Source organism: Labrus mixtus, chromosome 15, assembly GCF_963584025.1.
Source record: "Labrus mixtus chromosome 15, fLabMix1.1, whole genome shotgun sequence".
Lineage (NCBI taxonomy): Eukaryota > Metazoa > Chordata > Actinopteri > Labriformes > Labridae > Labrus > Labrus mixtus.
This window is the reverse complement of record NC_083626.1, coordinates 2,930,058-2,951,235: the sequence shown is the minus strand read 5'-3', so window position 1 is coordinate 2,951,235 and position 21,178 is coordinate 2,930,058. Positions and strand designations below refer to the sequence as shown.

At 40.1% G+C, this 21,178-nt stretch overlaps 1 protein-coding gene across 1 annotated transcript in view; it reads right to left on the bottom strand.

Annotated features, from left to right (window-relative positions):
- Positions 1-20,868, bottom strand: part of ajap1 (adherens junctions associated protein 1) — a 50,952-nt gene extending 30,084 nt beyond the window's left edge. The window contains exon 1 of the mRNA XM_061057511.1: positions 20,003-20,868. Coding sequence (XP_060913494.1) covers positions 20,003-20,031 — 29 coding nt within the window. The 5' untranslated portion in view covers positions 20,032-20,868. The remainder of the gene's footprint in view (positions 1-20,002) is intronic.
- Between the last annotated feature and the right edge of the window lie 310 nt (positions 20,869-21,178).

Genomic DNA, 21,178 nt, shown 5'->3' with positions numbered 1-21,178 from the left:
GCTTTTTTTTTTTACAGTTCATTCTTGAGAAACCGTTTGATGGCTTGTATGGGATTAAAAAGACATCTGAACCTTGATCAGTCCCAACATATGGTTTAGACTCTTGTTAACAAAGGCTTCTGTTCTTCCTTTTACAGAGAGCTGACAAACCTCCACTGATCAGTCGGTTTCAGAGGGCCTCAGGGTCACGGAGCAGGCCATGCACATAATCAGAAGCTAAAACTAATGGACGACTCTTGACAGCACCCAATTACCTACCTGTTTTCATAGACATGGCACCACACCGCATGACCCTGTAGTGGATTCTCTAACAGCCTGTCCTAATAGCATGCAAAGCGAGCAAGCGTCTGAGACAAAATCAGCTTGATTCTAATGTTTCCTATTCGAATGTCCTACCTGCCCTCGAGCAGTTAGACAGAGCAGTGCAATGCGGCACATCCAAGATTGAAATGTTGTGCTTTGACTTCGGTTAACACCGGAAAATACCTTATTTCTGCTGTTTACTGGCCAGCCTCTGAGTGTTGTGATTTGAGTCAGATGCTCGTCAATACAAAGCGCCACTCTTCTGTTTGTCCACCTTCAGAATAAAAGCACTGGATGTCATACTGTTTGCAAGGGCAATCTGAATTTCACAGAGCAGAGAATTCAATATTTAACGGAAGCAGTGTGGACAGCAGCTTGTGATCATGCTGAATGCAGTGCGATATCCAACGCCCACAAGCTGTTAGGACACAGTACATATAACTCATCCAAAAAACAAAAAAAATGACTTTGCCATTTAGAATTTAAATATGTAATCTTCTTATGCTATGCTACTATGATAGGAGATTTGAATATGTAACTATATGATAAGTAAACTGAGCATAGTTTATTTAAAGTTGATCCCAAGATTGTAAAAGTATAAAACCAAAGATACAAGATGCAAAAAACCTGATGATTAGACTGTTCTCCAGAGCTCATGCTCGTCTCCTGTTGCTGTTCCACCCCTCACACTCAGGCCTGCGGCGCAGAGGGGAGCCATCAGGCCACAAGCCTGGGACTCAGCAGCTTGCTGCCCGAATAGCACAGAATGTGCGGCATCCAGCCAACTTTGGGAGCAAGAAACTTCAGATAGAAGTCTGTTCAGTGCTTGTGTTCACACTCAACAAAGTTAGAACAGAAGAATCCTTGCAACTAGCACCCGTCCGAGGGCTCATGATAAAAGTCAGACCTTTAACACACTCTGACCGACAATGCTCCTCCAGCAGAATCGTGGGTGAAGATGGCATCATCAGACACCCTGCAGAGACTGCTGACTAATGCAGAGTTAGCGGTCTCCTTCCTCAAAGAGGTTTTATCACAGTATAATACCATAGAGGTTATATTACAATTAAGGACATGCTGCAGAACTGAACCGTCACATGGCCGAAGAAAATCACAGCTGTGCTGATAATCAGAACGACAGCATGACCAGTGTGATAGTGTGATATTACACAACAGTTCTACATGAAGCGTAAAGTATAAAGTAATCAGCAACATCAGATTATTCTTTTTTTTTTGTTCATTTAATCCTATGGGCTCCATCATCACAAACAGTTCCACAATAGAACTGGAACTGGACTGCTGCTAAGCAACCCAAACATTTTCCATAAACTAGTGATTTTCTGTTTGGTAACCTATGTAAGCTGACCTTGCATTGCCTGTAAGTACATTTAATTTTATGAATGTTCCCATGCATCATGTAAACAGTTAATCAGAGTGTTAAAACACAGTCAGAAGTCCTATTGATGTTGTACTTTATATCGGCACTCATTGAAAGCATCTTGTCTATTTAAAACTAACTGAACTAACTAAAAATATTTATTTTATGCCACATTGACTCCTAATTTCCACATACTCTGTAAGCGCCACAGTCCGTCAGCACCGTGCACTACGCCGCCGTTCGCTGCCACTTTAGTCAATGCTTCTGTTTCCACAGCAACTGCTCGGTTCTTCTCCGAAGTGTGCCAGCAGCGACACTACGCTCTGCTTTGTTTCAAATACCCTGTGGGTCTATTTTACTGACCGAGCTCCGGCAGCAAGCACTGCACAGTCAAGATGGACAAAATAGAACGACCCTGACAGGAAGTTAGACAAGGTAAAGGAACAGAGCGTCAGGTCAATTTCAAAATAAAACAGGATATACGGACTCACGAACGCATTTCCCACCGATTTATCAATATTAAGTCAAGTCACCAAACAAACAACAAAGCAACCTCAGAAAGACAAAACAAGATTAAGATTAACTTTATTGATCCCCGCAAGGGGAAATTTCAGTTTTTACACTCTGTTAGTCATGAACACACACATGCAGAAACAGGATCCTATGGACATGCACTAAGGGAGAGATGTCAGAGTGACAGAGCGGCCCACAGCGGGCTCTCCTGAGCTGATGGTGGAGAGGGGGTTCGGTGCCTTGCTCAGGGGCGCCTCGGCAGTGCTCAGGAGGTGATCTGGCACCTCTCCAGCTACCAGACCAACTTCCATATTTGGTCTGCACCGGGGCTTGAGCTGGCGACCCTCCGGTTCCCAACCCAAGTCCCTACAGACTGAGCTACTGCCGCCCCAAGCTGTATGCTGTTTGCACATTTTCCTCTTTATTTCTGTGGGATCTAGTAGTTCTTTAACTTGTGATGTGTGTACAGAAACAGAGCCAGTGGGGCAGGGCGTGCACGCACGGACTAAGTGGAAACAAGGAGTAACACTCAGGGCTAATTCCTGTGATATTATGATGCCCATCTTGTCTTTGAAAGCATCAGTACAATCAGATTGGTTACCAGTTGGAAAAGCTTCTTCTGGAATTCAGTGTCATTTTGTATTAGAGTTTGATACTTTATTCATAGCCAACGTGTCACTGTCATAGTTTTCCTCACAAACCTCCGGGAGTGATGTTTGGTTAAGTCTTCTTTAACACTCAAACACTGGGCCAAACTACAGTTCAAGCAATTTGTTTGAAGAGCTAGAAAGGATTACGGATTAAGAAATACACCAAAGACAGTGGGGATGCTGGTGAGAGCTCAGACAAAGTCTTTCCATTCATTCTGGCTTCCCTGATTCTGCTAGCCCCGAGCCCAGCCTTTTCACACTGGGGAGAAGACTCTTAAAATAGAGATGGGGGGGATATGGAGTATGCATTTGCATTACCCTGAGAGAGGAACGGAGATGGACAAAGAAAAAGGGAGAACAGGGAAGGAGCTGTGTGGCAGTTTACCCCTCTAGGGGGTAAAAATTTCTTTAGCATCCAGGCCACAGAACAAGGACATTTCTCCTTTCAAATGACACATAGACCCCACTGGCGAGGCAAGATGCATTTGACTGCTTCATCAAATTACAACAATGGCCCCGCAAATGTGTGTAAGAGAGAGGTATTACATATACATAGTAGGGTTCTATGATGGAGAATCTTTTATAAAGTCATTTATCATGTGCCAACTTTAGTAACTCAGAGCTATCACTAAATTGTTGTGTTATAATTAGGACTTTCAGTGTTAACCATTTAATTGTGATGCGATTAAAGGCAGAAATGAGTGAAATCCTAATTTGTAACCACATTGATCGTTTGCAATTTTGTCCCTTTAGGCGCACGGTAGCTAAGCCACAGCACTGACAGCAGTATCTTCCTGTACACACAGTGATGGAAAAGAACGACACATCTACGCCTTTTAATGGCTCATTTCATACCAAAACGAAAAACACTTCAAGGCGGCTGAGTTGACAAGTCAAAAACAATATCTACTGTACCTCGTAACATCAAACATTTTACTTCTTACCGTTCTCGTTAGCGGTTTGTTTTTCTAGTGGTAACAAGTTATTTTTTTCTATGGTTGAGATAAAGTTGTAATTGTTCTACCACATGTTCTTCATTTTCTTTCAGAAGAAAAGTAGGTCAAAACAGGAAGTAGTTCACCCTTGTTTAACTCTGTACAAAAATACAAAATAACGGCTTTTTGAAAAGTAAAATAATGAAATTTCAAGCATGATTAAAAATTTAATTAATCGCGCTCAACTATTTAAATTCAGCATTAAATAGCGATTAAACATATTTAATTGTTGACAGCCCTAGTTATCATCCATTGTCAAATTACTGTCTGCTTCTTATAACGCTTGAATAGCAGTGTTTAAAGCAAAGTGTCTATTTTTCTATCTACCTATCTGAAATATGTATCAATGTTTTGTCTTCACTTTCCAAATTCTAACACTGACGTTTTTTCTGTTGCAATGAAAGCAACATTTCAAAAATAATTATTAGAACATAAAGTATAAAAAGAAGTGTTTAAACAACAGAATATGGCTATAGTTCATTGAAGACTGATAACCAGAGCAACAGCATGTGTTTTCATTCTCTTAATGCAGTCCAACTTTTTAATTTCTAAATCTGACAGAACTTTAAAAAAACAACAACATTACTACAGTTGTTTCATTGTTGCAGTTAGGGTTTGTGGAAATTAGTGTTTGTCAAAATTAATGTTGCGATAGGCACTTTGGAGAAAGCAGCTCAAGAAGTCTTCATTTTGAAAGAGTCCATCTGGACAAATATCAGAGCGCTGCTCTCAATGAACACATAAATGAAAGTGCTCAGCCTCTCTTACAGCATGATGCAGGAGCAGAGAAGAGTTCTGCATGTCAGTGCCATTTGCAGCAGCATCAAGTTACCCATCTCTGGCTTTCTTGTTGAAAGCTATTTTTTATTCATTGAAGACTATTGTCATGTGCATTTAGCACAGCAAATTGCACTCAAGTCTGCATTTAAATGTTGCAGGGCCGCCTAAGAAAGCTTTATCCAGCCTTCAACAGCCATGAATATGTCTCTTTTTATGTAATTATTTCTGTCAGGATCTAAAGAAAATGCCTAAAAATTACAGCAATGATAGCTACTAAAATAAAATACCCTTATAGCTTAAAATTACAAAAAAACATTCTAAAGCTGCCATGAGATTCTAGACACATTGTGAGGACTGAACTGAAAAGGCTATGATTCATTTATAAATCTGAGAACACAATACTGAAGTTCTGTTTTTACACTGACTGACTTAGTGGATTTTCAGTGCAATGCAAGAAACTGTTCCGCTGTTAAGCATCGTTACAGTCAAATGTCATCACACCTCTCAAATAAATATCGTAAAATGATGATCCAGCCCATCCTAATGTACCGTTCCACCGGCTTCTTCTTGGTCTCCCCACACCCAACATCACACAACTCAACAACAGGGCCATCACACGCATTGCAACCTGAATAAAACAGGACCTCACACATCCTCTGAACACCCACATCACCCGACTTCCCTCAGGACGCAGGTACAGAGCACTGAGGTGCAGAAGGGCTTGCCTTGGGAAATGAACCCTGCTGTTATAGCTGCCCTAAGCAAAAGGCCTCGCTGAACAGGCCAGAATGGCTCTTGATTTTTGTTTAACTCTGTTTGTTTTATACTCTTCGTTTTTTGTATGTATACTGTTCTTTGATGGGAAATGTCTGTTGGACAGAAACAGGGTTGTGAAAAGGAATTTCCACATGGGGACAATAAAGTCAAAAGTTTTAATGTCTTAAAAATGAATTTTACACATTTTATTTTTTTTAAAGATGTATTTTTAGGCTCTTTCTGCCTTTATTGTAGACATAGGATAGTGGATAGAGTCAGAAATCAGGGAGAGTAAAAGTGAGGAATGACATGCGGGAAAGGCGCCACAGGCCAGATTCGAACCCAGGCAACCCGCTTGGAGGACCTCAGCCTCCATGCATGGGGCGTGCAAACTAACCACTAGGCTACTGGTGCCCTAATTTAGCAGTTTTTCTAATGAACTTTGGCACTGACACTCTTACATTAAAATAGTAAAATCATTTACTAGTATTAGTATTAGTATTATTAATATGATTTCACCAAGAGTTTGGCTATAACATTCCCATGGGGCGATTATTTTTGTGCATCAGTGGGTCAGATGTTTTTTTTTTAAGGTCCTTGCTGAGTCCAGAAATAATATCCATGTCTTGGTGAGTCTCCATGTCTACAATAAGTGCACCTCTTCACTGTCCAGGAAACCTCTTCTGCTCCACTGAGCAATGCTCGCTCAGCTGAGACTAATGAGTAAACAGAACATGAATGACATCATGCACTGTCACTCTGTGAAGACAAACTTAAGCCTTCAATAATAGAAGAGGGTTCATGCCATGTTAGCATCATGGCAAAATCACAAGTGCATGAAGTCATAGTGGCTGGAAATGCTGCTTAATCTCCTAAACAACGGAAGTGACCTCTGAAAATCATGAATCACAACGCTAAACACGGTCAAAAATAAATAAATGCATTTCACTTGTTGCAAACAACCTTATTATGAAGATATTTTTTTTGCTTTAAGGGAAACATGTTATGTAAATGACTCTGACCTCTCTGGGATTAGTGAAGGACATTGTTCTTATTTGATTTCATTATGCCTTTGTAAAAGTAGTTTCTGTATCTCCAAGTTCAATAAATACCAGCTGGTTACTCTGAGAGAAGCTAAAACAGGAAGTGTGGCAGCAAGAGACACATTAAGCAGTCAGTGCAGCAGGTTCTATATTCTCTGCCAGAATATTAGTTCTTTGGACAAATCAAGAATTGAGGTATTAGCTTCGTGTCAGGGTTATTTCTCACTTATTGACTTTGAAATTTAAGATTTTTTTTTTTAAATGAACTCCTCTCTTAGATTTCATTAGTTGTGTTTTTTTTCAGTCTGTAAGAAAGTGTTTCACCCTTTCTGTATCTGCCAAAAGTTTGGCAATGATCCCAATGCCCTTTGAATCTGCCGTGCGTAGAATTTGTTAAGAATAAATTACACCACAATATCCTAGCAAATCAGGCAAAACTAAATTCTTGCAATACTTCAAGTTCTGCGCCAAACATCTCACTCATCTTTTTTTTTCTCCATTTTTCTTTAAGAATTCTTAAGGCTGCACCGGAAACTTCCAATACAAAGCTTCTAAAGCATTATGGTTGCAAACTCAGGAGTTTCATCAAACTGTATTACATGGAGACAGAATTTCAGAGAAAGCAAACCCAAGTCAGTCAAAGGAGGGAAATCCCAAAATGTTTTCTTGGATGTCATGCATGGCAATATGCTATACAGAACGAGTTTGGATCTATCAACAGGCTCACTAGATTGCACATTGTAGCCTATTAATAGATCTATGATGAGAATGTTATTCTGAGACTTGATATCATGTACAAGGGATGATATCAGGTCAATACAGAATTCCTGAACAAAACACAGACTTGGACCGTCAATTTCTCACATAAGATATTCTAATAGGAAATGAAAAGGGTTTAGGTTTAAGACTCTTTCTCTCCTTCCCTTTGCACATTTTAATTTGTTCATCAAGTGTCTTTGTAAATTAAACTTCGCCCCTACTATAGGGCAAAAAAAAAAGACCAAGCTGCAAGTATGTTCCTTAGAAACAAGTTTCTCTTTAAATCCCTTTTCCACTTGAAATCGTTAAAACAGCCAAAAAATCACAATGATTTCATGTTTTCACTGTTATATCTGTTATATGTTATAAAGCACTGCATTACATACAATTAAAAGTTATCTACGACCTATCCAACTCTATCTTGTATCTGTGCTGCAGGTGTAGACACTAAACGGAAAACCCCAAAGCACATCTGTTCTTTAAACGGTCTGCTTAAGTCAGGTGTTTAAGGTAGCAAAAGCACCTGGCTGATGTGCCACAGATAAATAAAACCTGCTTCACAGACTTTTACCTTCCCTACCCTGCCTCTATTATCCATGTTACATCATCTGTTACAGAAGCCCTGTTGCATGCACAGCGCTCTGTTCAATAAGTACCCTGGTGATGGGAATGAGCTTGCAATGAAATATTGGACAGACTTTAAAGGTAGATCAATCTGTTCAGCAGAAGGAAGAGCTGAAGCATGAGGTGTGAGACTATTAAGACATGCACAAATTGTTGATGATGATCCTAAAACATTGTTAATGTTGTTTTAGTTGAGGGATTTTCAAGGGTAGAATATTGCCAAATTGTTAAGAGTTTTCTAGAAACGTCAGCTGTTAGCTGGATTTTCAAAAGCAGGATGTAGAGCACGTTAACTACTGATCAGTAGATAAGCGGTTCAATCCACATTTCCAAGTGTTCTTTGGTCAGCTGCTGAAACTGATTTTTTCAGGAACTCTGTAAGCATTTTGGGAACCAAGGAGACCCAATTCTGTCATTTTCAAAGTGGAATGTTTTTCCAGTCTTGCTTAATGAATGAATGTCAGCTGTGTTTGACAGTTTGTCTTATTTAGATTAGATTATTTAGAGTTTCATAATGCTCCAAACATTTTCAATGGGTGACAAGTCAGGCCTGCAGAAAGTCCAGTTTACCACTCAGGCTCTTTTACTGTGGAGCCATCATGTTGTAGTAAATGCATTATGTGATTTTACTGACTTTTGTTGCCGGTGTATTAACTTTTTTGAAATGTGATATCAGTATCAAATTCAAATTTAAAAAAAAAAGAACACGTTGTCTTTGAACTTTTTCCAATGAAAAATGGGTTTAAGTGTTTTGAAAAACAGGGTTGTATGTTATGTCCATTTACTTGTCTTTATCATTTGTTGCTGTTTGGGCTGTGGCAGCCATGTGGAAGGGTAAGAAAGATGTAGAAGTTCTATGTGTGGGTTTGTTGGGCGGGGGGGCTCTGGGATGCTGGAGCTCAGGCCGGCCTTCCCGAGGTGTCATGGGACTAATCGGCTGAAACACTAGTGGAGGGAGGTTCCCACTTGACAACCCCAGTGATGTCCTGGCTCTTTTCCATCCATTAGCATACATGTTGAGTTGTGGGGGCCAGAAGTGGCCATCAGATAAGGTAGGTAGTATCTATCGTACCTGGAGCTTGCACCAACACAGCCTGGGTCTGTTGAAAGTGACAATGCTGTTTAGGTTGCTGTGGCATAAGGACCATAGGGTAGGTTATGTCAGAAGTCGGAAATTTCAACATGAGCTGCAGGGCTTGACACAACGAGCCAATGGGCTTAGATCAGTGATCTCACACTGACAAGACGTCGCACTGACAAATTTTTATCGAGGGGGGCTAGAACCGAGCGTTACATGCAGCTAATGCTACAGCTAACAGGAGGACGTAGGAGAAGCCGCGTTTCCGCGGACTTTGAATTTTTGCACATAGATGTGCCTAAACATGCACAGGACACTTGGAAAACACACTAAAGAGCATATAAAACCAGAAAAAGAAGAATATGGGACCTTTAATATGTTAAAGATTTAGATGGTGTTAGGGGCAGGCTAGGTTCATCTTTTGAATAATGAAACTGTATGAATCCTAACCTTTAAACAGCCTGAACACTTTAAAACAACTGGCTTGTTAGTGGCAGCTCAGTTTTGTCAGAGAAACACAGATCTGTAACAAGAAGCTGCTACATTGAGTGCTTTATCAGTTTTAACTGTCTTTTATAACAAACAGCATATATATCAGGATGTAAAAACTGACTTTTTCCTAGCCCTGGCTGATATTATACAAAGTTTGAACAGTAGTGTTGTTTAAGCTATCATATGTTGATAAATTACCTGCCACTCAAATAGTAGTTGAGTGAGTGTCAGCCATGTTTGATCCACAGTTAAAGCACAGTGCTGCTTGCTGTGCAGTACGCTGCTTTGGAGCAGCAAAGAAGGATCAATTCCCTGTGAAACATGTTGACTTTTTTAGGATGCTGGTAAAACTTTGTTGTTGAGTCGGTACATAACAGACATGCCAAAATCTGACAGAGCATTTCAGGTTTTATCTGAGGCATATCTGAGGCGGGTTTAGATATTGGAACGACTCTAGGAAAACGTTGACTGGAGACTCACCGGGGCATACATTTTCATTGTTGCACTTGCACGGGAGGCACTTTAATGAATTCAGTAAATGATTTCTTTCTGCCTCACGTACTGAAGTTATTTATACATCCTGGTGTAGACCTTGCAGTTCTTTAACTTCAGTGGGGTAGAGTAGACTATTATGCATGGGACTTTTGGGGGAGATTTATTATAGAGAACAGGCAAAGGTCTTATGTTGCATGGTGGCTGTACAGAACAAACGCTCTTGGGGAGTATGGGGCTTATGGTAGCTTGAATACACCCTTCGGACTGAAGTGCTTGGACATGTGTTGGATAAATTATCATTACATTTGGTACAAACATTAAATTGCTCCCCAGGATAAAAACTGTTGGTGAACATTTGACATTTAGCTCTTGGTCTAAAACCCTCTTCATACTAAATGGATCAAGTGCATAAGGAAGCTGTTATACTGCAATAAATTGACCAGCACAACCTCTTTCTCTTTTAACTGCTTAAAAGCAAATGCAATGCAGAGATATTACACGTTTATATGGATATTCATGAGCTAACATGGCATGCTGATGATTGCTACACACAACAGAAAGTGCAAGATGGTCAGTAAACACATGTGAAATGTATTTATTTTTGCATATTGGAACATATCATTTACTTATAAGTATAAGGTATCATTAACCTCCCATGATGTTCAGTGCTTTTGTAATGGTCTCCATGGAGATAAAAACCTTCATTTACTTGAATCCCCACAAGGTGCACGCGGAAAAACGATCATCTCAAATGAGCGTTATCATGCGTACAGTTGAGAAGAAACATCCAGCTGTAATTGAGGAGAATAAATGGCCGTTATAAAGGTCTGACTTCCCAGAGAAATGTGTTATCCATATGAAAAATATGGATGGATTGCATTTCCAGTCCAATAAACTCAGTTAAGTGTTGATGATAAAGTCAATTGAAATGTCAAAGGATATACACAATGCTGAAAGGAACCTTTAAAAACTTGATGAATTGAATGCACATTGGATATTTATGATCTACGAGGCTTCCATTATTATATTCAAAACCATTTTTTAACAGGTGTACGGCCTCTGGAACACGCCATGTCTTTTTATGACAGCGAATGCAAACAGTGACACATTGTTGAGGAAAAGGTGCTTCCCCTTTTCGTCAGACTTAAAGGTAAACTCTTCACTTAAGGAAAGCAAAGCCCAATTCATCAGAATTGTCTGAAGTGCTTAGAGAAGAGGAGGAATGACAGTCAGCAAACGTGTGCTATCAAATGTCGAGCTCACAGTACAGCATGCAAAGCATATGGACTGGAGGCATCAGCACCTTTTTATCAAGCAGAAACCCAACAGACAGCTTCATATTTGGACAGCAACTCAAAATGAACCATTAGCAAAAATGCTCTATTGTAATGTTAATTCAGTTCTCATTCTTTTTTTTTGTCTGCTCTGCACTTTACTGGTGCTTCTCTTCTCCAATTGTGTAAAGCACTTTTCTAGGGATGAAGCCCAAACAGCCTTTTTATTTCTGAGCAAAGACTAAAGGGAAGGCAGATTCTTGGATGTTACATCTGAATGCCTGACAACTAAAGGTGATTTTAAATTCACACGGCTGATAAACTTTATGTATTGCGTGCACTTGGCAGGCATGAGTCAAAATGCATTTTAAGGTCCTCACAATTCCTGCACACTCACAACCACTTAAATTGTGTGGAAATAGTATTTCCTAATAACAGTGTGTTCAAAATAAATCTGAAATCACTTCCTAAATAACAACAAAATATCTTCAGTTCCTTTATTTTCATGGATGGTTTCTACCTTTTGTTTCGCTGCCCAGCCGTCAACTTTAAACGTACAACATGTATTTTATGACAATGTGGGGGGTTCATGATTCCATAATTATTGTAGTATTGATCGAGAGTCCCCTGGCGGCGGAATCTACATATATTCATAGTTTCTAAGACATTTTTTGGACTAAAAAGAAAATAATCTGGCAGAAGGGCAGGGATATGCTTTATCAGGCTTTGTTAGAGAGCAGCAAAACACCACACACTATAAAAGACACTATACCAGGTCAAGACTATTCGTTTATCTTAGTTACCTACTTTTAATGATTACTCAGTCTGAGAGGCAGAAAAGAGAGTTTTTACTTAATATATTGAGGAACAGCTTAAATTCAGGCAATTCTTTCTCAATGCTTTGCTTATTAATTTCTCAGCATTAAAATTGATGTAAATAACTGAAATTGTTCTTGAAATGTGGATTGTGCTGCAGAATTATAATGGAAAGTACAAGTATCCGACTGGAACTCTGTATGGGGTGACATGTATAACATATAGTATTTCTTTGAATTTCCCTGCAGGGGGGGAAAAGAAAAAAAGGTTTTAACTGTTTTCCTGCATTTAGATTTCCATAGCATTCAGCAAAGCCCATAATGTGCAGTTTCTGTGCAGCTGAGATGAACGGACGGAGGGCTGGACGGACAGATGGATGGATACGTAATGGTTCCTGAGGGAAACTTCAGCATCCAGTAGCAGCTTACAAAACACACACATCGCCTTTTAACATTTGTTACATCTAACAACACCCACTTCCTCCTCACCAAGTATAAATTAAGCCACACAAAAACGTTACCCCTACAGGGATCAAAATGAAACCCATATAATTGAAAAATTACATGTATACCACCAAGACATTTTAAATTACCTCATGCAGGAAAAAGAATCAAAAGCTATTTACCATTTAAATCACAGATTAAAATTGGACCTGTACGAATTAGAGGAGACCTAAGTTATACAGCTGCTGCACAGCAACATTCATATGGTAAGGTACAGCTGTGTCTGTATGGAGGAAGAGAACATTTAAAATGAGTCTGTGCATATACTTTAAGGTGCATTTGTGGTAATATATTATTCAGTGAGATTAACATTAAAGTGTGCAAGAAGAGGATGTCTCCTTAAAACAGCTGTGCATGTCCAGGTAGTGTTATAGTACTGGAAAACAGTCTTGGTCTCAAGACCGGTCTCGAGACCACTTTTTGAAGGTCTCTATCTCATCTCGGAATCAAAAGCTTGTCTTGGACTTCGGATTCTGGATTTTACATCAAGACCACTAAAGACCACCACACGCCCCTTTCTAATAGAACAAATAACTTCAATTCATTCATAATTAGATTTGTATTCTCCGGTTATGTCCGCAATCTTCCCGGTGTCACGGTCTAAGTGAGTGACATGCCCCCTGAACACAAGATGATGATTTTTCATTGATATTAATGGTCTTGGTCTTGACTCGGTCTCGATCACTAAATGTCTCGGTCTTGTCTCGGTCTCAGAGCCCTCTGGTCTCAGCTATGTCGTGGTCTCGGTTAGTGTGATCTTGACTACAACACTTTGTCTAGGCGTAGTTTACTCTGTGCTGCCCCCCCCCCCCCCCCCCCCCCCCCCCCCCGCTATATCAGAGCGGTGCTATACTGTACAATCATATGGCCAGGAAATGTCAAATGACTCAGATTTTAATCAGGGCAGAGAAACTTGATCAGGTGTGAGCCATTCGACTTCACTTAAATTCACCCAGCTCACGCATGATTTAACGAATTTCTGGACAGATAAAATGCCACAGAGACACTATCTGCAAGAGTAAACCAACAGTTCAACCGTCTCACTCCTTGTGGTTATATATACATATATATACATATATATATATATATATATATGGATTTACGAGTATTGTGTTTTTCATTGCATGCACTTCATTGTTGAGCAAATGAGATTTTGCCCTGTGTTGGTGGATGTTTTTGAACTGCAGTTGTGGAAGTGTTTGCATTTCATCCAGTAAAGCTTAGAGAGTCCATCCTCTGTCCACTGAAAAGAGGAGCTGTGATACTTCTGACTCTCTATTTGCAGCCTGTTGAATATGCAATCATGTCTTTGTTCAAACCGTGAGGCCTTGTGTGCTCGAGCTCTCAAACTAAGCATCGGGGCAAATAGAGCCCAACATGTATACTGTACACCCATATTCACTGACATACACACATGCAAATGGCTCTGTGGCGGCAAAGGATAAACAGGAACCAAATCACTTCTTTCCTTTAAGTGTGTTGTGCTGTTCTAATTCATTTCTGGCAATTTTCCTTCAACATCCCATCCTCCAGCTGACTACCAATGTATAGCCATGATGTATTATCTATCTAGAATACGTGTAAACAAACAGACATCCCAGCAAAAAAGAAATATGGCAAGAGGATGCAGAGAATCACATGCACTGTTTTGAACTATTTGTATTTGTTCCACTTTTCAGAATAACAGCTGCATTTGGTTGTGTAGCTTTGAAACAAACATTCTCCGAGGTGGAGAGGCTAAGCTCTCCTCTGTAGGTGTCCTGTAAGGAGGTAAATACCACAGTTGGATCTCAAAAGACGTACGGATTGCTTCTGTGCGGCAGACCTCTGGGAGGAAAACATTCCATGGAATCTTACTCGTGCTTAACACACACACACACACACACACACACACACACACACACACACACACACACACATGCACACATACACAGTACAAACAAGCTAAATCGCTTCTGTAGCTAGTGAAATACTCGCTTTTAACTATTCTATAGCGGGGATATGATTGCTCCCCTATGTCCATTTGAAACATTGGTTGTCCACACACTCAAAAATGAACACCCATGCAAGCAAGATACACTTAGAATGAATGGTAACGGCAGTATCAATGCCGTCAGGGGGGGCAACAATAGTGGAACGTTTAAAGTAAAGCAAAGTCTGCAATCATATGTACCTCCTCAAGTATTGCCTTGTTTATTATTTACAGAGACGCTCAGAAAGAGCGTCTACCCTAAAGGCCTGTAGGATGCTAAATGAGGTCACTGCCTACTGCCCCTCCAACCCCCCCCCCTTTCCGACACCAACACTCATCTTTCAGTTCTAATTATTAGTTTTCTAAACTGTGAGCATACAGTATATTAGTGGGAATTACAGGATAGCAATCCATCTTTTTGTTTCCATATAACTGGTTGCATTGCTGGCTTAATCATGCAAATTTGGCAGTTCTTTAAGGTCTTTGTTCACTGAAGCACTCACTTGTGGAAACCTCGCGGTTCTATGCAAAAGTATGGTTAAGAGAGGGCATATCTTAGCTGCTATGAAACATTGCTGCGTTGCTGGGGATGGATAATAATTCGTAGGGGAACAATGTGGTTTGGAGGGGGTCTAAGATGCTCACCCAAGGCTGTTGCATCATCCCATTAATTACTCCCACTGTGCTATGTCCTCCACTGCAGTGTGCATGACCCACATGTTCAGAAAGATAAGCAGGGCTGAAAAGAGCATGGGAATAGGGGGAAAGTGAGAAATCAAAGGTCAGGCAAACGTACCAATGAACGTATCGACTCAGCTCCTCGCTGTCTAGAGTTGTATATGGCTATAAGCCTTATTTCATATCTTTACACTTGCCAGTTGGAAACAAAATGAAGAAGAGGGAGGTTGGGACTTTCTCACGTGTATTTATGAACTACTTTTGAGTAAAAGCAAACTGCAGAGAGTCGCCCCCGGAGCCTGAAGATGGCCAGTTAGTGGGAAGGGTGCTGACGGATAAATCGGATTCTTTGATCAGGCTGTATTGATCTAGCAAAGTGCACTACATGAATCAAGTATGAGCTCTTTGTGTTTTTTTTCACTCCGTGGGATGGTTGTGCCGCTGTGTTTCAGCGCAATGGTAAAACACACTTTCTCATGTAGCACCAAGATGGACATGCTGGTCATTAAGCCCAATCATGCTGACAAGTACTGGCACTACTGTACTGTTAACAAGAACTCAATGTGGGTATTTTAGACTTGGATGAAAGCATGTGTCTTTGTTAGCCAGAATAGCCCATGGAAGATGTGTGAGTAAAAGAAGTCAGAGCAAAGTACAGCATGATACTTGAATCTGCACTCCAAAAAAGTCCAATATTAAGAAGTGTGTTTGTTTCGTTTCTTGTCAAAAAGAAATGGCACGTTCACCTGACAAGTCCAGAAAACTTCTTATTTAAATGTGTTTTTTAATGTAACATAAGTTGTCTTCATGATGTGTCTTTAACACATCATGTGACTCTGATATGAGGATTGATGGAAAACTAATTTCCGTGCAAACAGACAATAAAGTGTTATCTGACGTTATCTTATATGGAGCTAAAAATAAGAGCTAAATTGCTTTTAATGAGTTTAAATTACTGCCAGAGCAGTACGATTAACGATTAACTTGTTTTTTTTGTTTTCTTGAATAAAGATAAAAGATCTCATTTTAAGAAACTTAACAAGTACATTTTGCTCGCTGCTATTTCCACTCATTGCAAGCTACTTTGGCCTGCTTTTGGCTTCTTCTTTTTTTTATTGGAATAAGATTTTTAACTGGACTAGTCAGGTGAATGTGGCTTATATGAAGTGTAAAGAAATATTTTTGACTTGAAATGAGACGAATACACTTCAGAATATTTTAGTTTTTACAGTGTAAAATGAAAGTGGCATGTATATACTGTATATATATACATACACTGCAAAAATTGATGTGCGTATGTTAGATAAATAGATGGATGGATGATAGATAGATAGATAGATAGATAGATAGATAGATAGATAGATTTTTCAGAAGCTAAATGAGCTAATCTTTGTGTCTTATTCTGAAGGATTAGCTACGCAGTTATGTAATATGGCAGTCAGTTTAATTTAACAATGGTCGTAAGGGTCATATTGCTGCCCATGTCTCTCCCCTGCTAATTGGTTATGACAGTCAATAAGGAGTCATTTATGGTTCACTCGTGTCCTTAGCAACCGCAAATATCTCTTTTTACTCCCGTGTTTCTCTCTTCGGTGTACTTCCAGCTTTGTCAGAAGGACCAGCATCCATATCTGTTTTGTCTCTTAGGCTATTTCAAAGGGACAAACTATAACGATCCTTCTAGATTTGACGGACGGCTGAGCACAGAGTGTTTACACACACACACATACATACATACATACATACACACACACACACACACACACACACACACACACACACACACACACACACACACACACACATCTCCAGAGGATAGGATCTCAGAGAAGCAACACAGCTGCAAATTAGGTTAATCGTGCTCAAGAGAGGCCTGGTAATAACCCTCATAGAGGCTATTAAGGCGGCACCTAAATCACAGGAACATCTATCAGGAATATAAGTCACAGTCAGCCTCGGAGTTCTCGGTGAAGCCATCTGTAAGGAAGAGCCACTGGTCATAAACATCTCCAGAGAAAACACCTCATTGGAGAGCACATTTACATTTGTAAACCTGGTTCTAAAGTCTGTAATATTAATAAAAATTAGGCTATTACTCTGAGTAAAACCATTTCTTTTTCTGCTTGTATATTCTACGAATATTTTTGATCGTAGACCTCCATCACTCCAGATATCTCAATCACCCAGCATCCATTTCTTTAAAACAATCTTCCCTGAACAGAAAATGTAGATACATGTACTTAACAGACACCTATGACTAACAAGCCTGTCGTAAGCCAGTGGAAACAGATGAAGTCTTTCAGGAAAGCTGCAGTGTGCCTCAGAATGATAGCATCTCTGGTGGCTCAGCGTTATAAGAGCAGCTCACCGTGGGGAACCTAAAACTGTGTGACGTCTGTGAAAGATTAAGCCCTCGATGCAGAGCCGGGGAGAGATGAATCCCTGCTGGTTTAACCCTCCAGTGAGACACTGGCTCTTTTGAGCTTGTTATATATCTATTAAATTGGATTCAATTTAAATGTATGAGAAAAATATATGTGTGAAACTCGTTGAAACCCCTTACAGTGGCAGGCAGAAGGTTTTAGGCTGTGTTAATTTGTTACAACTGGCACTTATATATATTTGTCTTTTCATTCGCATACTGAATTATAGTTTTGAAGTTTTTGGTTGTTTCCTATAGGGAGTATCACAAACACTACTCAAGAAGACCCCCAAAAAACTTGAATTTGCCAACGTTGAAGATTTTGGTCATTTTTTAAGGAAGTACTCCAAAGGTTTCCAATCACAGACTGTACATTATACAAAGAGATTATCTTTTTGGTTTTTACTGTTGGTTGGACAAAATAAATAATACAAATTTATCAATATGGGTTTGGAAAAGTTATGACAGACATTTTTACCTTTTTGACATTTTTTTAAAGTTCAAAATGCTTCTTCAGTCTCTCCATTAGAGCTGAAATGCCTCTCGCCCTTACTCCACTGATTGGCATGGAAACACAGTTGAAACACTGAAAATATGGGTAACATAATCATCACACTATTGTATAGAAATCATTGAAACAATACACATTTTACATACATAAGTCCATACATAGATCTTTTATAAGTCCAGGTGCACAGAGAAACCTTAAGAAAAGATAAACAGTTCGGCAACATTTAACTGTATCATGCCCAGATTAAAGATTACATTGAGTATCACAGTATCATTTTAAAGATCCGTTTTTTGTTTAGATATTCAGCTGTTTTTTTATTCATTTCTTTCTTTCAGGTTTGCTGCTCCATTAACGCCCACACATGATGTGTTTGTAGGCAGTCTGTTCTAAGTCTGTTACAACAGGTACAGGAGGTTTTTCAGCACATGTCAAATGCCTTTTTCTAAAAGAGAAAAGATGCTAATCATGTTAAAAACATTGTGTACTTGAAGTCAAGGCTTTCTCCTTCACACATTGTGTTTAGAAAAACCTGGCATTGCAATTGCTGCCTGATAAAAATAACTACAACGCAATATGCAGCCTTATAGTCTGCAATTGCAAATTCAAAGAAACGTTCATCCCAAATCCCACTTTGGCATTCCAAATCGTGTCAGCAAGAGGCAGGGACAATCCTAAAACTGAAAATGGGTTTCTTTGTACCTCTAACTGATCCATGTAGAGGAGACAGAGATGCATTTGATTTCATCATCTTATACAACTGCACTGCCTAGGGGCATGCATTGCCTTTACCCTGCGAGGTCATCTCTGATATGTCAAGTGTGTGTCAAACATAATAAATGTATGGCTGCAAATGGAAAAGAATTAGAGCCACTGGTGGGAACGAGATCCAGCAGGTGGCAAGGGAATCTCACGGCTCGCAGGTTTGGTCTCATTTCACTGCATGTCATTACATCTAAAGCGATCGCAGGGCAAATGAACGGACTCGATTTTAGCTACAATTTGCAGAGTTCCCAATCAAGTCATAATCAATAAACCTTTCTTACATAATTATTTTTCATCAAAACAAAGAAAGTATCCATTTGGTATTTTGTCCTGTGACTATTCTTGTTATTATTGCAACAACAACAAAAAAGAGCAGAAGGAGAAGAGCACCCAAGTGCATGTGTGTGGGTGTTTTTTGGGATGGATGGGGGTAAAGCTTTGGAACTCCCTCCAGACAGTCTGCATGGCATCTTGAATCTTTGAATCTTTGATAAGTCGCCTACTACTTTATTCACAAGGAACACACATTACAGGAAAACAGCTTTTTCTTTCTGTCTTTCCTTTTTTTGATGGATGTTGTTGGGGGGGGGGGGGTTACAATTAAAAAGTGACACATCATTATCATAAGACATTTCCTCATAAATGTACATTTTCGTTGATTTCAGCGGTTTCTTTCTTTGTCATTAGGGGTTTGTCTAAGGGCGCTTGCACTTTGTTTTGCCTTCACAATAGTGCAGGAGCTGACAGACAGGCTGCATACACGAGTGTCTGTGCGCGCTGTTCGTGTGTGTGTTTGGGCTTTCAGTGTATCCGAGTAGCTTCTGCCATACTGTTGGCGACCCCCAGCGTATAGAATGTGTAACTTTTGGTCATATTCTATTTTTGAACAGCACAAATTATATCCATATAAAGCCTTCGCGTTTGCATTGCCACTAAAATGACATTATAGTCGGTGTATTAGAAAGGACTTTCATTGTCATGCTTTTACAGACCTTGTGATACATATAATTCATTTATCCATCCCAACAGACTCACATAACTTGCAGTGGCGTATATTGAAAAACTGAGACAACACACTGTCGAAAAGCGAATTCAAATGTGAAACTACATGGAAATAAATTGCTCTTTCGGATCCGCTCATCATTTGCTGATTGTGATTCCATTATTGTCACGATAAATAAAATTGTGCGTCTCTTACCTGCGTGCAACACTCCGTTTTACCCACATTTTCTCGACTGCCAAATCCGTCTCAGTCCTGCAGGTATCCTCCCATTTAGATGGGTTTCCTCCAAAGTCGACAATATCTGATAAAAAATAAATTAAAAAAAACACTCAAGGGACGGACCTTCCTCCAGCTGTCAGTAACGCAACCATTCTTTTAAGCCATATCCTTCAGCGTTGCGCACATCAAATACCTTCAATAGCTGTGCGAAATCCCACTTAAAACGTACCAGAACAATAATCAGGTCCCTTCTAACTTGCTCGTCAACAGTTCTTATAATCGTCCTCGTTATCGGTCAAACGGAGTGAGGTGCACGCGAGAAGCAGGGCAGGTGAGTGGGAGACCCAAAAGAAATAGCCTCAAACTTTGCCTCCGCGCAAAGCTGTCATTACTCTCCCGCTGGAAAGACAAAGATGAGAGCAGCGGAGAGAGAAAACAAGGCGTGTGGTTGGCATCCTCGCCGCTGAAATGTCAGCGCACGTTCTCCCACATTGTTGAAAGGCAGATGAACGTCCAAAAGATTGAATATATTGGGGGTGGAGGATGAGGATTTTCGGATCTCTGAAGCATGGAGGAAAGAAGTCACCGCTGGCTGCAGGGGATCCTGGTTATCTTCTCACATCTCTGCGCGGGTTTAGGGATGCGAATGGGGTTAGACAAAGTAAAAAAAATACATTAAATGAAAATGGAAAATAAATAGGTTCAACTGAAAAAAGAAAGAGGGGAGGCGAAGCGTTAAAGGAGAATCCTGGAGGTCGGGAGTTTTTTTTTCCAGAGGAGTTTGGGAGAGGGGGAATGAGAGCTTGTCATCAGAGAGGAGAGGAGGCTGGTCCGTCTCCTGCTGCTCCTTTTCTTTCAGACTGACGAACGACCTGCCTGCTGAGCCCCACGCTGCCGTGACGTCATTTTAAAGCCAAATATGTCATGTGCTGGAGTGTCACACGTCATGTGCGCGAGTTTTAGACTGGGCAGTACAGTATGCTACTGAGCTCCAAAAAGCTGAATGGTAGACGAGAAATGTGGCTCTCATGCCAATATGAGTGTTGGAAAAATGGGTGCAAATAGCTGGAAGAAAATCCGGAAAACTGACAGCATTATGTCATGCCAGATACACTGAGAGCCAGATGTTACACCCAATGTGCCTTAAGTCTG